This window comes from Tachysurus fulvidraco, chromosome 19 (assembly GCF_022655615.1).
Source record: "Tachysurus fulvidraco isolate hzauxx_2018 chromosome 19, HZAU_PFXX_2.0, whole genome shotgun sequence".
Taxonomy (NCBI): domain Eukaryota; kingdom Metazoa; phylum Chordata; class Actinopteri; order Siluriformes; family Bagridae; genus Tachysurus; species Tachysurus fulvidraco.
The window spans coordinates 16,181,640-16,197,811 of NC_062536.1; the positions used below are offsets into that span (position 1 = coordinate 16,181,640).

Below are 16,172 nucleotides of genomic sequence, written 5' to 3' on the forward strand. Positions count from 1 at the left end.
AAATAGACATTATTTTAAATCTTTCCAGTTTACACTTTATAATCACTTGTATTTCAGATAATATATTACATTTCATACATTGTTTTACTTTAATCAGCTTGTATTGAGTATACTGTTTCCCGAACATAACATGATAATAACATGAAAAATAACATAAAGGCAGGAATTTCAGAAACATTCTCAATATTCTCAGGTCCTGTGGAGCACAATGACTCGTTGTGATGACAGTAATATCACAATATAAAATGTTAATTATGCAAGAACACCTTGTGATTTGGTCATCTAAACCACTTATTTACACATTTTGTTTATTTAATGAGTAAATTAGGTACAGGCTTTAATAAAGGAATTGACACTGAACGAATCGTTTTGGTGAACCAACTGAAAATGAACGAATCATTTTGGTGAACCAAATGAAAATTAATGAATCATTTTGGTGAACCAAATGAAAATTAATGAATCATATTGGTGAACCAACTGAAAATGAACGAATCATTTTGGTGAACCAACTGAAAATGAACGAATCATTTTGGTGAACCAAATGAAAATTAACGAATCATTTTGGTGAACCAAATGAAAATTAACGAATCTCTTAAAAGAATCAAAATTTCCAACGCTATCTCCGGTCCCGTTCCTTTAACCGACCCTCCCATAATGCATTGCGGCACAGCGCTGTGCGCGTGTATTTTGGACAGGATTCTGAAAGCTGTCAGAAAAAATGGAAACCCAGTTTATTAATGAAGAAGAAGATGAGTATAAACAGTTTCTGGGTCTGCACATTGCTGCTCTGAAGGCGGCTCGGATTCCACCGTTGTACTGGAAAAGTTTGTACTATAAACTAAAACATGAGGTAAAAACAAACACAGAGCTAATGCTAAATACCGGCGTGCGCGAGACAGTACACCTCAGACAGTGCACGCGACACCTAGTGTGCTGTGGAGAAAAACAATATAATGATATAATGTACAGGAAATGTTTCAGTAGTTATGTCTGTGTTCATGTTTAGTGTAATAAAGCACTTGTGTGTTTGTGTTGTAGGTGTTTGATGCCGGAGAGGTGTTTGGCATCATGCGCGTGGCTGGGGAAAATGAGGATGAAGAGGATGAGGAAGATGTGCGAAAAACGTCCAACCCTGGTCATGAAGAGTCGTATAAAGTGATTGTAACTCGAGAAAGTGGCCTGCAAGCTTCTGATCCGACCAGGTGAGGGCGCTAAAGACTAAAAACACAAACCCAGCAAGCATCAGATTAATAAACTGGTGAAGTGTGATGTCCATATGGTGCAGTGATGCTTGTGTCTTTACTTTACAGCGTATACTTGGTGGATCACGCGTGGACGTATCGTGTGGAAAGTGCTAGGCAGCAGCTGATGGAGATTCCTGGGCTGTTGATTCGAATGGCCGGTCTGATGGGACTTCCTTTCCACGGCGAGGCTCCTGATCCAGACATCGTGGACCTGGTTTTGGACAACATGTGGAAGTTTAATCAAACCTATCAGCTGTCTCAAGGGGTATGACATGTTCCCAATTTGAGGGATTGGGGAATGGAACTAGAAAGCAACCTTTAGAACATCTTCAGTGTTCAGCGTTTATCTGTTACAAAGCCGTCGATGTTAATTTATGAGTCTCCTTACTGAAACTTTGACCACATGTATGATTTTATTAAATCTGTTCCCAGGTCTCTGTGAAACTAAGTTTTTGAAGATTGTGTGTTTGTGTGTGTGTGTGTGTGTGTGTGTGTGTGTGTGTGTGTGTGTGTGTTGCAGTCTGCAGAGGAGAAGGTGCCTGTCTGGTACATAATGGATGAGTTTGGCTCCCATGTGCAACATTCGTCTCAGCCGTCCTGCTGTATGGCTCCTCTGTTTTACGCTCCTCAACAGATCGCATATTCTGTGCTCTGGACTCTGCAGGATCTGGAGAATGGAGGTCTCTCTCTCTCTCTCACACACACACACACACACACTTTCTTTGACTGTCTCAGCTTTTTGGTTAATGGGCAATGGTCATTATCATTACAATCTGATTAAATAATAATTATAGCAATTATTTGTCCAGTTTTGGAATGAAAAAGGGGTTAAACTAGAATGGGTCTCAGGCTCTGAGGACTGAAAAGTCCTTTTAAGTAAACCATGAAGATGTTTCTTAGCTTATAAATTATACATAATAAACCTTAATAAATACATACGTAGAACATGCCTACCCAGTGTTTTCATCAGGAAATTTCACACTGATCTCTTAAACCTGTTTCAGAGGTGTTCAGGAGCATATATATATATATATCACTTGTAGTGTGAATGCAACTAACGTACGATGTGTCCTGGGTAGCCAGAAAGGACCAACTAATTGACTGCCTCTTTGCCTTGGCTGGAGCAGATGTTATCATTACAAGAATGTTTGTAAATGTTGTTGAAAGGTATTGTTCTCTGTCACTAGGCTAAAAGATAAACATAACGCTTGAACACCAGAGTAGTATTTCTACAGATACAACTGCTATTTTTGTTGTTTTGTCTTGTATTCATTTATAAGTTTTGCTAACAGGTCATGAGAGTAAACTGATTGAAACTGTTTGTACAGATTGGTATATTTGTGTGTGCGCACTGGATCCTTCCTATAATGAAGTTGAAGAATTAGAAGTATCTCTTCCAGATCTTGAGTAAGAGGATTTAATTTCTTGACGAAGGTTCCTGACATGTTCCTGATCTCCTTCAGATGAGGTGACGAGGGATTACTGTTACGGGGAGCCTGATTCGCTGGTGAGGAAGTGTCGACTGTTCCCTTGGATACCCACTAACCTGGAAGGAGTGAGCGATGAGACTGATGAGCCTGCTGACATTTACTATGAGGTTTGTCTTATTGTCTAATCAGAAACTGATCGATTTTAGTGAGGTGTTTATATCACAGTCGTGGAAGGAGTCTCCAATATTAGCGTTTGCACTATTCAGCAAGATTTCCACCATCAGGCAAAGGTGAAGGATTAAATGCATGTATTAGTCTTGTATATTTGTTTATCAACTCTAATCCCCAAGGCTCAGTTGGAAAGTGAGGAAACAGATGGGGCAACAAGTTTAGCATATAATAAGATCTCCTATGAGCACTTTTGTATGTGTGTGTTCATTATAATAATGAATAGTAACTCAAACAATAGTGTGTGTGTGTGTGAGAGAGAGAGAGAGGGCGCATGTGTGAGAGAGCATGAGGGAGTGTGTGTGTGTGTGTGTGTGTGCTTTGCCATCTTTAAAATAAATCCATAAATAATGTGTGAAAGAAGGTTTGGACTTAAGAAATGTTTCAGGGAGGCATTAAGAAGAGTTGATTGTGCCAAAAGGCAAGCCGTAAATCTCTAATGCGTTTTTAAACTATATAACAGTGTTCACCATGACGTTTTTCAACGATCGCTCCATGGACCAGCTGGACTGTTATTTTTTAATAACGTTTTTTTGGCATCAAGACCTTAAGAGCTTCTTTAGAAGAGGAAATATTTATACAGCTGCAATAAAGAGAAGTGAAATGAAAATGAACACTAATCCTACAAGAACATAATAAATGGCCTCTTTACTTTAGACAAATCAACAAATCAACACCTCTTAACCAATCAGATTCAAGAATTCAGCTCTTGTATCAATAAAACCTATCATTATTAATAAGATTACTTATTGTTGTGGATCATATTTAACTGTGTGTCATTTGTAATGGCATTGCCTTAATGCCTATATGTTATTTCACATCTTTACCTTAGACCATATTACAGGAGAACAAAGAGAAGCTCCCAATGAAAGTCCAAGCCTCCAGCGTGCCTGATGGGAAAGTATTAAAGTGAGAAATATAACCATCCTCAACTTCCGTCACTGTTGCATGCTTATTGCAACGGATTTTTGAATATTAATCTAGGATGTTAATTAGAATAGAGGTAAACGAACATAAACATGAGCTTTGCAGTTAATATATGCTGAAATCTCCACAAGCATGTATTTGATCAAAATAATGTCTTGTGGGATGTAGTTCTTATTTCCATGTCTTAGTAAAGTAGTGTCTAAACCTTTTATTAGTTTAAAATCCGGTCTTAATGTTATTTATACTTTGTACTGTTGTGTGTGTGTATGTGTAAAACAGGGTGTACACAGAGATGAAGCAAGTTTTGGAGCATCTGAAACATCCACGATTCATCTTCACCGAGCAAGACGATGAAGCAGACGTACTCTGGATGTATTCTCACATTCGTGATTATAAGTATGTGTGTCTATAGTATGTACATAGAAGTAGAATTTAAGGAAAAGTGCATATACACACACACAAAATAATTGTTTTTAATGACACATTGGTCTGCCAATAGGAAGCTGAGCGAGGAGCGACCGCACGTCTTACTGAACCAGTTCCCCTGTGAGACAATCGTAACCACGAAGGACTGCCTGGCATCAGTGGCACGGAGAGCCAGGCGAGGAGGACATGCACCATGGTGGCTTCCCACCACCTTTAATCTTCAGACAGAGCTCCCACAGTTTATCAGACATTACCTCCAGAGGCAGGACAGGTCAGCTGTCTGAACATAAACATGGGCCGGCTGCTCAACTCCAGCTTCAAATGACTGAAGTGTTCTTGTATTCTGTTGGTTTCTTAGAGGAGAAGATAATCACTGGATCTGCAAGCCCTGGAACCTGGCCAGAGGTTTGGATACACACATCACTAACAATCTCGACTACATCATTCGACAGAGAGAGAGCACCCCGAAGGTATAAACATTTGCTGTGTTTAAAAAAAAAAAAAGAAATGCCAGTTATTTCACAGAATGATCCAGCATCCAAGTAATACATGTCAAAATCCAAAAATAATTCAGCATCAATCTAATACTCCGAATCAGATACTGATAAAAACATTCTTTTTAAAAAAAAAGTATGTTTTTACACACACAAGGAATTTGGTACAATCAAAAGTTAATTATACGCAAACGCGCACACATGCACGTGTCTCAAATAAAAGGCTAGTAGGAACAGTTAGTATTTCCGAAAGGTTAGACGTGCTGGTAAAAACAGATAACATTTTATCTTAGTAATATGTGATAAAACATTCAACTGAAAACACGGATATAAGAGTCAGAACGAAATGACCCTGGAGGATCGCAGTTGTTTGATATGTTTTCCTAGACAATAGTGTCAGATAGTCTGATTTTGTTCTGTAATTAAATGTATCTAAATCAGACTTTATGTATAAACCCTTCTTATAGTTATACTAGGTAGAACAAAATTACACTTTTAGATAGATTTTTGACCTAAACCTGTCAAATTAAAGTTCTGAAAGGTACCAACTATATCTCTCTTACAAGCTAACAAGGGAAAAGTGGATTTTGTAAAATTGGTATCAGTGGGAAAAGTGAATGCTGGATTCGGTTTACTTTAATCTGTCTATGTATCTGTGTAAAGTAACTAACTTCTAACGTATGTCTTATCATCATTTTATCTCCTGAGAGGATGTATGAGACTTTTGGTGGAGGTTTTTGGTTTTGGTCTTTTCATCTTTTTTTTTCTCTAAAAGTGGATTTTGCAAAATAGGTATCTTTTTAAGTGAGTTAACAAAGGAAACTAGCACATTTTTTTCCTGTTTATTTCATGTGTATAATAAAAAAAACTATTCTGTGAAAGACTTTAAAGCATTTTTGTATGAAGCTCTGGATAGAGATGTCTGTAAATGTAAATAACTGTGTGTATGTGTGTGGGGGAAGTAATTAATATAAAGTCTTACGGCCATTTATCACCGACGGGTGTGTGTTTGTGTCGCAGATAACCGATAACAATTTATTTATTTACCCAAGGCTATGCCCTCTTAATGTTTAGAAGGAGATCGTAGAAGTTCTGTTCCGTTGTGGGATTTTCAAACACGTGAAGTCATCGCCAAATTTTCGGAAATTCTCACTTTTTACCTACACGTGGGTGGGCGTGTCCGCTCAGGGTGTGTGCACGCGTTTGCGCGTGTTTGCTCAGGGGGCGTGTGCTCTTTTTCTCTCATGCGTGTTTGGTCCGGGGGAGCGTGTGCGCGTTTTTTGCTCATGCGCGTTTGCTCAGGGGCGAGTGCGCTTGTGTGACGTTAGAGATAGCACCCATTAGATAACGTTCAGTCTGAGAGACGCTCCTAACACAGCGGGGGTGTCATTATCTTGATTTTGAAAACCATACGGTCTGAGGGGAGGGGGTAACCCTATCATAAACACCCCCGGATCAAACACGAGTTTTAAGTACTTGTCTCCTATCTAGTCAATCAAACATATGGACTTGTTTTACATCACTATTTCCTCCGAGGAGTCATAAAACCCCATTTAAAAAAAAAACAACAAAACATAGGTCCTTGTTTTACAACACTGCTTCCTCTGAGGGGGTAAAAAAAAAAAACATGTCCTTGAAAAAAACCAAACTCTGAGGGGTCAAAAAAAAACCTTTTTAAGAAAAAAAAAACATACTGTAGGTCCTTGTTTTACAACACTGCTTCCTCTGAGGGTCATAAAACCCCAATAAAAAAACACATGTCCTTGTGTGAAAGACGGGGTTGGTGGGAGGTAACGGGGGCTCTTTCTCTACCAGACCAGAGGTATGACTTTTGACCTTTATTAATTTCATATCACTAATGACAGCTGTCATAACAGCTGTCATAGCAGCTGTCAGGGTAATGAAAAGGTAATAAAACTGTCAGCTGATGGAATATGACCAGTATATGCTCTCTCTAAGGTTGTGTCACGGGACAAATTTGATGACTGCAGTGTAGAACCGTTTTGTTTGTTGGTGTGTGTGTGTGTGTGTGTGTGTGTGTGTGTGTGTATCAGGTGGTGTGTAAGTACCTGGAGGACCCTGTGTTGTTTAACCGAGAAGAGGTGGGTTTGGTGAAGTTCGACATCCGTTACATGGTACTGCTGCGTTCCGTGCAGCCTCTGAGACTCTACGCCTACAAGGTCTTCTGGCTCCGTTTCGCCAACAGGTCACACACTACACCTCACACATACACTCATCTGGCTGGTCAGAACCTTTTCTGTGTATGATGTCCAATAGGTAAATAATATCTTATATACTGTTGCTTTTATATTCACAGTCCTGAATGCCCAGAAGCAGCAGCTATGACAGTTAGTTCTGGCTGTAGTTCAAATTATATACAGTGGTGTGAAAAAGTGTTTGCCCCTTCCTGATTTTTTTTATTTTTTTGCATGTTTGTCAGACTTTAATGTTTCAGATCATCAAACAAATGTAAGTATTAGTCAAGGTAACTCAAGTAAACACAACATGCTGTTTTTAAATGAAGGATTTTTTTATTCAGAAAAACAAAATCCTAACCCACAGGGAAAAAGTGAAGTAAAGAGTAAAGACCCCACAACAACATCCAAAGAACTGCAGGCCTCACTTGCCTCAGTTAAGGACTCCACCATAATAAAGAGACAGAGTTCTAAGACGAAAACCGCTGCTGAGCAAAAAGAACATAAAGGCTCGTCTAAAACATCTTGATGATCCCCAAGGCTTTTTGGAAAATACTCTGTGGATTGACGAGACAAAACTTGAACATTTTGGAAGGTGTGCGTTTCATTACATCTGGTGTAAAAGTAAGGCTGCCTTCACACTGCACACGACAAACGGACACGACTGTCGGATTTGGCCCCCTAGTGATAGTCGCACGTAATGTGCAATATGATCGTGCAGACATCAACATGGGAGAGAATCGCGATTCTTGCGGTCTCCGAACACCCGTTACTTTATGATCCATCTCTTGAATGCTTACAGGAAAAATGAAGCATGGAAGCGTGTTACCGAAATGGGCTAAATGTTTGCAAACTTAATTAGCATTTATCATGGTGAATGAAGTTAGGAGATTGTTTTGGATAAAGTTTAAAAATTACTAAAGTTTATGTTAATACTTTTTAATAATTCTTAATCACCTCGTGCACACGATCCTGATTGGACAACATTGGAATACATCACATCCGGTCGGCATATCGGATGTGGTGTAGTCACAAAAGTTCAAATTTTTTAACGGATCCAACGCTCAAAACGGATCCCAAAATTACGGATCCGCAGATGGTCGGCACCTCACGCAGCGACCTTGCGACTCTCCATAGGAAATGAATGACTTCCCGTTTATCGGCGGTCGTTTGTCGTGTGCAGTGTGAAGGCCGCTTAACACTGAATTTCAGAAAAAGAACATCATACCAACAGTAAGTCCTGACCTGAATCCTATTGAGATGCTGTGGTATGACCTTAAAAAGGTTGTTCATGCTCGAAAATCCTCCAATGGGGCTGAATTACAAAGATTCTGCAGAGATGAGTGCACAAAAATTCCTCCACAGCACTGTAACAGACTCATTTGTAAATTATCGCAAACTCTTGATTGCAGTTCTTGCTGCTAAGTTGTTGCCCAACCAGTTATTAGGTTTAGGGGCAAGCACTTTTGCATACAGGGCCATGTAGGTTTGGATTTTGTTTTCTCTTCTCTTTTTTCTTTTAATAATAAAAACCTTCATTTAAAAACTGTGTGTTGTGTTTACTTGTGTTACCTTTGACTAATATTTAAATTAGTTTGATGATCTGAAACATTAAAGTCTGACAAACATGCAAAAAAATAAAAAACAGGAAGGGGGCCAACACTTTTTCACACCATTGTACATGCTGTCATTGAGACGTTTCTATAGTAACAGCTGACTCAGGCTATGGCTGAAGCTCTAATCTAAGCCTTAAAAAAAATTTAAATGCATTTTTGAAAGGAGTCTCCAGTGTGATCACTTGGGAAAAGTTAAAAGTTAATCTCACCGACACAGCCGAATCCAGTAATGTTTTTGTGTTTATTCTCTTCATCCAGAACATAACAAAAAGGTTACTTGAAAACATTATATAGATCAGGGGACATGGCTCATGTTTTGTCTTGAGGTAAACAAAAAAACATTAAATTTATTGATCAAATAAAGATACCATCAACATTAAGAATTACTTCATCTTGACCGCAATTTCACCTCAGGAGTCTTAAATCAGTCGTGATGGTTTGCCTTTACAAATCAGGCCTTCAGAGACATGTTCTAGCTTCCTCACACGGTTACAGTAGACTCCTGATTAAGAGATTAACAAATTAACCACTAGGCTCTCTCTCTCTCTCTCTCTCTCTCTCTCTCTCTCTCTCTCTCACACACACATGCACACAGGTTAGTATCAGTTCCTATAAGAGAACCAAGTGAAAATCTGTTATCCTACACATTTGTTTACCCCTTCTCTCTTTTTCTCTCTCTTTCTATCTCTCTTGCTCTCTTTCTCCCTCTCTCTCTCTCTCTTTCTGTCACTCTCTCTGTCTGTCTGTCTCTGACTCTCTCTCTCTCTTTGTCTGTTTGTCTCTTTCGTGCGCTCTCTCTCTCTCTCTCTCTCTCTGTCTTTTTTTTCCTCTCTCTATTGCCCCACCCACTCACTATCTATCTATTTGTTCCTCCTTCTCTCCCCTCCCGAGTTTCTAATTCCTCCACTCTATCTCTGTCCTTCTCCAGGCCATTCTCTCTGGATCATTTTGATGATTATCAAAAGCACTACACGGTAATGAACTACGCTGATGGTGTTCAGCTAAAACAGGTGAGAGCTCAAATTGAAAACAATCTATTCTGTCTGTCTTCTTCCATAAGGAGTCTGCTCTGTCTCCTCCCCTTTGGATCTTGGGTTTTCAAATTTACAGCCTTGAGTGCTTATCTCGAGCCCACTGTTTGGTCTTGCCCTCACATACACTGATTGTTTACAGGCTAGCTGATACAGGCTACTAGCGATCCAGTAGTAATTGTTTGATACCCACTGCTCCTGTGCAGTATTCTGCCCCTGTGATGGTGAACTTTGTTGCAGCTTGTGCACTCAGAATCTTGTGCATATTAGTGTGCGTGCGTGTGTGCGTGCGTGCGTGCGTGCGTGCTTGCGTGCGTGAACTCCAACACATCTTCCTGTCTGTCTGGTTTTTAAAGGTCCACTATGACGAGTTCATCCCTATGTTTGAAAAGCAGTACGCAGAATATCCGTGGAAAGAGGTGGAGGTGAGACCTTTATTATATGCTACATTGTTAAATCGTGATAGTTTTAGTTCCTGAGTGAAGGTAGGAAGTAAATCTCAGGAAAAATAGGTTCTAAAAACAAGTTTAGATCATTTCTATTCATTCAAGATGTTCATCAAAATAATAAAATTTTTGATCCATGTTAGACCAGAACCCATCATAGTGACATTTTGTACAAAGCATGAACAGTCAAGAATGCTGCACATTTCCTTATGTGTTTATCAATTAGCATAATGATCTGTTTTATTTATTTTATTTATCACTTACCCTATTTATTTGTTTATCTATCTATCTATCTATCTATCTATCTATCTATCTATCTATCTATCTATCTATCTATCTATCTATCTATCTAAGACTGTTGGACCCCACTGTGTGTTGTGGGGGAAAAATAGAAATAAGGACTATCTTTCTAACACAATTATCTTAACATACATTTAGCTGACTCCAATCGACAGGTTGACACGGTTAGCTCAGTCGAACATTACACCTAAAAACTAAAAATAGCCTTAAAGATAATTCTTCAGACTGGATGATTGCAGAGATCCGATCTTACATGAAGACTACAGCCCAATTGCACATATCAGAAAAAAATGGACATTGTTTTATCCCTATCCTTAAGGCTTTTACATGCGAATCATTCTCACTCATGTTTTGACACGACATTATGGGTACATGCAGATTACCATCTTCACATTTTTCTTTGTTGGTTATTTTAAATTTAGGGCCACTAAGTGCATTGTGTTTCACCTCCTCAGATTTTTACCACCTAACTTGATTTATTCTGCACATTTATCAAGTCGCTTCTGCTAAGTGCAGACTCCCTAAATTCTGGTCCCAGGTTTTTCATGGGACCAACACTACTAAAAACTCATTCTCATGCCCTTAGCCTCAGTTTCAACTTGAGTAGAACTTCAGTTACTGACATACCCACTTAACAATGTTATTATTACATAGCAAGGTACTTAAAGCCCAATTATGCTTAACAAGTGCAATCAAACCTCACATTCCACTTCTCGACTAAAACTATACATTACATTAATGAGTAGAAGTGGAGTCTTAAACTACTCATAATGTCCTTTTATCTTTTACATGTTCATTCAGGCTTAACAATTCTCCCACAGTGTCTCTATAACTGCCAGTGAAAGAGGTGTTTTTAAAATAAATAAATAAATAAATAATTAAAAATTGACATTTGACAATTTTACACTTTAACATTGAATGGATTTTTGTTTGTTTGTTTGTTTGTTTGTTTTACTCACGAATGTGATTTTAAAAAAAACATTCTGATATATTATGATTGAAATTATAATTGTGACAGAATTTTCGCAATCTAGTTATTATATTGCCAAGATTACTGCACTTTGCTACTGATGAAACAATATAAGATATTGTGTGTGTGTGTGTGTGTGTGTGTGTGTGTGTGTGTGTGTGTGTGTGTGTGTGTGTGTGTGCCATCAGGGGGATATCTTCAAGGCATTTGCTGAGCTTTTTCATGCAGCGTCATCCCGCCCTGCACCGTACGGCATCGGTGTGTATCCGTCCTCCAGAGCGATATATGCAATCGACCTGATGCTGAAATGGGAACGGACAGAAGGAGGTGTTACACAATGTCATTCTCCACTCATTCACGCATAGTACACAGGAGAGAGAATGTAGAAAAGATCAAAATTAAATCCAGGGAAAGACAAAGAGCAAAAGTAATAAAGAGAGGGAGGAAAGGACGCAGGCGAGAGAGAAAGGAAGAATGAAAAGAAAGGCTGGAGAACTATATAATAAATGATGAGTATTGATGGGTATTATATGTGTAGATCAAAGGAAGATAAGAGTGGTTTTATTCCTTTCCTGTGAAAGCGTAGCTCTTCTAGGGGTTCCCACACAGTCACACACCCGCAAATGTGTCCAAACACGCACACAAAAACACTAACAGTTAGAGCCTAGGAAAAGCTAGTGACTTTTACAGTTAGAGTCTAGGAAAAGCAAGTGACTTTTACCCTATATGAGATTTTAAATATGAAATATTTAGAAGAGTGACTCATACTATCTAGTTATAGATGGGTTTATACATAAAGTCTGATTTAAATAAATTTAATTACTATTCTAATACTTATAAAATTATTACAATAAAGTTCAGATTCAGTTCTTATCTGTTAAAGTCCATGGTCTCTTAATGTTTGGAAGGAGATCATAGATGTTCTGTTACGCTGATGGATTTCCAAAGATGTGAAGTCACTTGGTAGAATACCAGAATGTCAACCTTTTTGGAAATACGAACTTTTCCTAGACATTAGCCTTTATTTGATGCATTTGAATGTGATGCATATGTGTTTGTCTGTGTGTGTGGTTTTTCTTTTGGGGTATGTGTGTGCATGCGTGCGCATTGTCAGAACTCAGAGTCCCTCTCTAAAGTGACACATCAGCAGGGTGGTTTCTAATATCTACCAATTACCAATAGCTCTTTACTTGCTCAGTCAACATCAGAAAATGAATCACAGAAAATAAACTTCCCAGGCTTGGGTGAGATCAGCAAAGTCTCAACTTTATTGCAGATAAAAATGTCCTCAAAGATAACTTCTCAGAAAATGTCTTCAGCATCAAAGTCAGTAAACAATCCAACATCCAGGCGCGGTGAAGTCAAGTGTGCAAAGTGTGTCAGGTTGTCTCTCTTTATGCTCTGGTGCTTTTCTTAATTTACAAAACTCGGTCAACTATCTATTATTTTATTAAGTTTAAGGTTTAGTCTCCTCCCTCCTATTTTACATAGTTCCTCCTAGCTTCCTATTATTTCACCTCTTATTTCCTTATTCCTTTTATGGTTTTCCGTTCTTTACGAGCTACACTTTCACAGGACAGGAGTAAAACCACTCTTATCTTCCTTCGATCTGCACATATAATACCAATCAGTATAATAATAATAATAATTAAGATAATTAACATTTTGTTTTTGATTGATTATGACCTTATGACCTGTCAAAACCAATTAAGGATTTGAAAGGCACAAAGCATTTGGCTCTAGTACGGTATCAGTAGAGACATTTCACAGGATCACTGGGGAGATTCTCACTGGAGTTTGTGTCCAAATTAAACATAACTACAGCACAACAGAAAGGTTAATGAAAATTTACTGTCTTATAAAACCTGTCTTCCTTCCCTTCTCCAACTAAATACTGTGTACTTGTAGCGATTTTGCCTCGCGAAGCAAGGTAAATATTTATAAGTAATTATAATGTGTTATAGTGACTCCTAAATATTTTTATTAATTCTATGAAGGCGGTAACTTCCCAGCCGAGAAAGACGCACTTCCCTTTTACTTTATACCGTAATATAAATTAAATTAACTTAATAGAGCATGTAGTTCAGACCAGATGTTGCAGGTACCTTACATTTGTGAGAGATACCCAGAGACAATCACTTGTGGAACAAAAATATGGCGTTTAATTAATGTGACAAACACAACATAAAGCTAACTACACAAACAAACAAAAGAAGTAGAGAAAACAAAGATGAAAATGAAATTAAAAATGGGGAAAGGGAGGAAGAGACTGGAAAGAAGAAATTAGAGACAGGAAGGAAAGGAATGGCAAGCCTAAACTTAAAATTAATCACACCCTAACTGGGAAATCATCACCGGAAACTTAAATTCACATTAAGACTCAATACAAGCTTCATACTTAAAATACACATCTTAAATTGGTTGGTAAAGGAAACGGTTACTTGCATTGGCTTGCTGCACGAGAGTCTGGATGCAACAGAGAAATCTCTGAAGAGTCAGTTAGGGTGGGGTCAGACGTTCTTCCAAGTTTTCCTGAAGATCAGAGCAGTTGTCGTTCTTGGACGTGAAGCTTGCTGGAAGTTCTTTGAAGGAAGATGGAGTCGTCTCCAAGCTGTTCCGAAAGTCTGACCATGGATTGGTGGTGTTTTGTGACGATTTAAAGGTCGCAAACTCCACCCATCTTTGGGGAGATGGCCAAAACTACGGCCTGAGATTTCAGTAATCAGAGTGTAACTGATGTTACTACGATATTGTGTTCTGGTAAAGGAAAAGAAACAAAAATGAAACACAAAACAAAAATGCATTTTCATTAGGGAAGTGAAAAACAGATAATTTTGTATACAGTCTGACATCAGACCTTCAAGGGGCATACAACATTAGAACAGGTATACATTAACATGCCAGGATCAGTAATTAAAGTAAAACTGATGTTAATACAGTGTTGTGTTCTGACACATGAATAAAATGCACCCTAGACAGGAAAGTAAGGAGCAAATAAGTCAGGCAAGCCTTAAAGAAGAAACACGGCATGGGGTTATCTGGTCTTTGTGTAGGCTCCAGACATTCTGGAGCCAGTTGTGTGTGTGTGACACTGTGGAATGTTGCCCTGAAAAAATTGTAAAAATTGTCAATTGGTTGATTGAAGGGTAGATGCCGAAGTTTAGGGTGCCTGGGACATGAAATCTAAATGACCTGTACCAGACGCTACAACTGATATTTTCCTGAGTACTCAGTTGTTTTTGTTTGACATCTGTGGTGGCATTTTTGATCTACATATAAAAAACACAGTCAGACTCAGAGTTGGTGGTAAAGCAACAAAGTAAAGATGATATTTATTTTGCTGCAGCTAAAGGCGTCATACAGTGTAGAGTGCCAAGCCTACACAGTGAAGAGGCAAAGTTTAGTGTTTCAGATCTCCCTTTTATACCCTAGGTGTGTGCTTGTGTAGCCTGGTATATGTGTGTGTTGGTATGTGTGTGCTTGTGTTTGTGACTTCTCAGTCACCTCAATAAGGTTAGATCCTTTTAACACGGAACATTTGTTGCAGGAATGTTTATGGTAGAGACATTTCCTTCAGTTCTCTCTCTCACTAGTCTGACACACAGAATTTACCATGAAAGCACATATTATCACTCATGATATTTAAAATTTCCACAACACATCACATGCTCTTGTTTTGTTCCTTGCTCTTCTTTGCTTCTCAGGACATCGTGTAATGAAGCCTCAGATCCTGGAGGTGAATTTTAACCCGGACTGTGCACGGGCCTGTCTGTACCACCCCGACTTCTATAACCACATGTTCCAGACACTGTTCCTGGATCAGGCTGATCAGTGTCCTGTCACTCAGATTGTCTAACTCCACTGGCTTTCAGCACATGCTGGAGCAAGTTTATTGCTTTTTTAAGGTTAATTAAAGGTGATGTGATGCTTAAGAATGATGGTTCTTGGGTTATTACAGCTTTGGTATTGGTTTATTTAAGTGGATAAATGACTGCATGATGGTTTATTCTGATCCATGAAGTGAATCAACATTGAAAAAGAGTCTTGAGACTCTGCGTACACCTACACCTACATTTTTAAAAAGACAAGACAGAAGACACAACCATATTTATAGATGAATTTGGTAAATCTACTTCCATCCCATTGAACAGAAAAGAGCCCTATATAAAGTAAAAAACACAACTACACAGAATGTGGTGTATGTTATCAGCAAACGAATAACAGAAAAAATGTTACTACACATTCCCTCAGACTCCATTTTAAGAGCAGACACAGTTCCATGAGCTCTTTCACTGGTTCACAATGGTCTGTCGTCGCAGGGCAAATGTGGTCTGCATCATCTTTCTAATGAAGGGGTAGGTTCTTTATAGGTTCTTAGAATTCCTTATGCTTAACACAAAGTTAATTACTATAAAGTTATAAAATCATGACCATGGAATACAACTAACACTTTTCACAGTAATGTGTTTGTTTCATATGATGTGTAGAGATTGTGGATAGAAATTTTAGGAGTGGAGTAACTGCAATATCACGTGTAACTGCCATACAACGTGCACCTGGTTATCCTTATGTGACAATCTCCTCCAATACAATAAAGAAACAAAGTGAAATTAATGCAGCAAAAGGAGAAAAATGAAATAAAAGACAACAAAAACAGTAGGCATGGAAAAATGAAGCTATGGAAAATAAACTAAAAGAAATGGGGAAATTGTTGTATAAAATAAAGAAATTGAATATATCTGATCAAAACTGTAAAGAAGAGATCCAGAAGGAAGTTGATTCAACCAAAAGAGGAACAGACACTGTACCTAGACAGTTGGATCAAGACCCATTGTCTTGCTGAAAGAAGATTATAGAATTGTTAT

The 16,172-nt window shown here is 38.4% G+C and overlaps 1 protein-coding gene across 1 annotated transcript; it reads left to right on the top strand.

Annotated features, from left to right (window-relative positions):
- The first annotated feature begins 610 nt into the window (after positions 1 to 610).
- Positions 611 to 15,239, top strand: ttll12 (tubulin tyrosine ligase-like family, member 12). Its single transcript, XM_027151730.2, has 14 exons — positions 611 to 850; positions 1,039 to 1,202; positions 1,311 to 1,509; positions 1,765 to 1,924; positions 2,708 to 2,841; positions 3,735 to 3,811; positions 4,109 to 4,225; positions 4,329 to 4,526; positions 4,614 to 4,725; positions 6,804 to 6,955; positions 9,489 to 9,570; positions 9,948 to 10,016; positions 11,496 to 11,634; positions 15,012 to 15,239. The coding sequence occupies exons 1-14, from the start codon at positions 719 to 721 to the stop codon at positions 15,161 to 15,163; spliced, it is 1,887 nt and encodes a 628-aa protein (XP_027007531.2). The 5' UTR covers positions 611 to 718; the 3' UTR covers positions 15,164 to 15,239.
- Positions 15,240 to 16,172: the final 933 nt, after the last annotated feature.

What these genes read in the sequence shown, in the direction of transcription:
- ttll12 (XM_027151730.2), top strand. Translation starts at nt 719, where the DNA reads ATGGAAACCCAGTTTATTAATGAAGAAGAAGATGAGTATAAACAGTTT. An exon ending in CAAGCTTCTGATCCGACCAG is followed by an intron (nt 1,203 to 1,310) that starts GTGAGGGCGCTA and finishes TTTACTTTACAG; the next exon opens with CGTATACTTGGTGGATCACG. An exon ending in CTGCTGACATTTACTATGAG is followed by an intron (nt 2,842 to 3,734) that starts GTTTGTCTTATT and finishes TCTTTACCTTAG; the next exon opens with ACCATATTACAGGAGAACAA.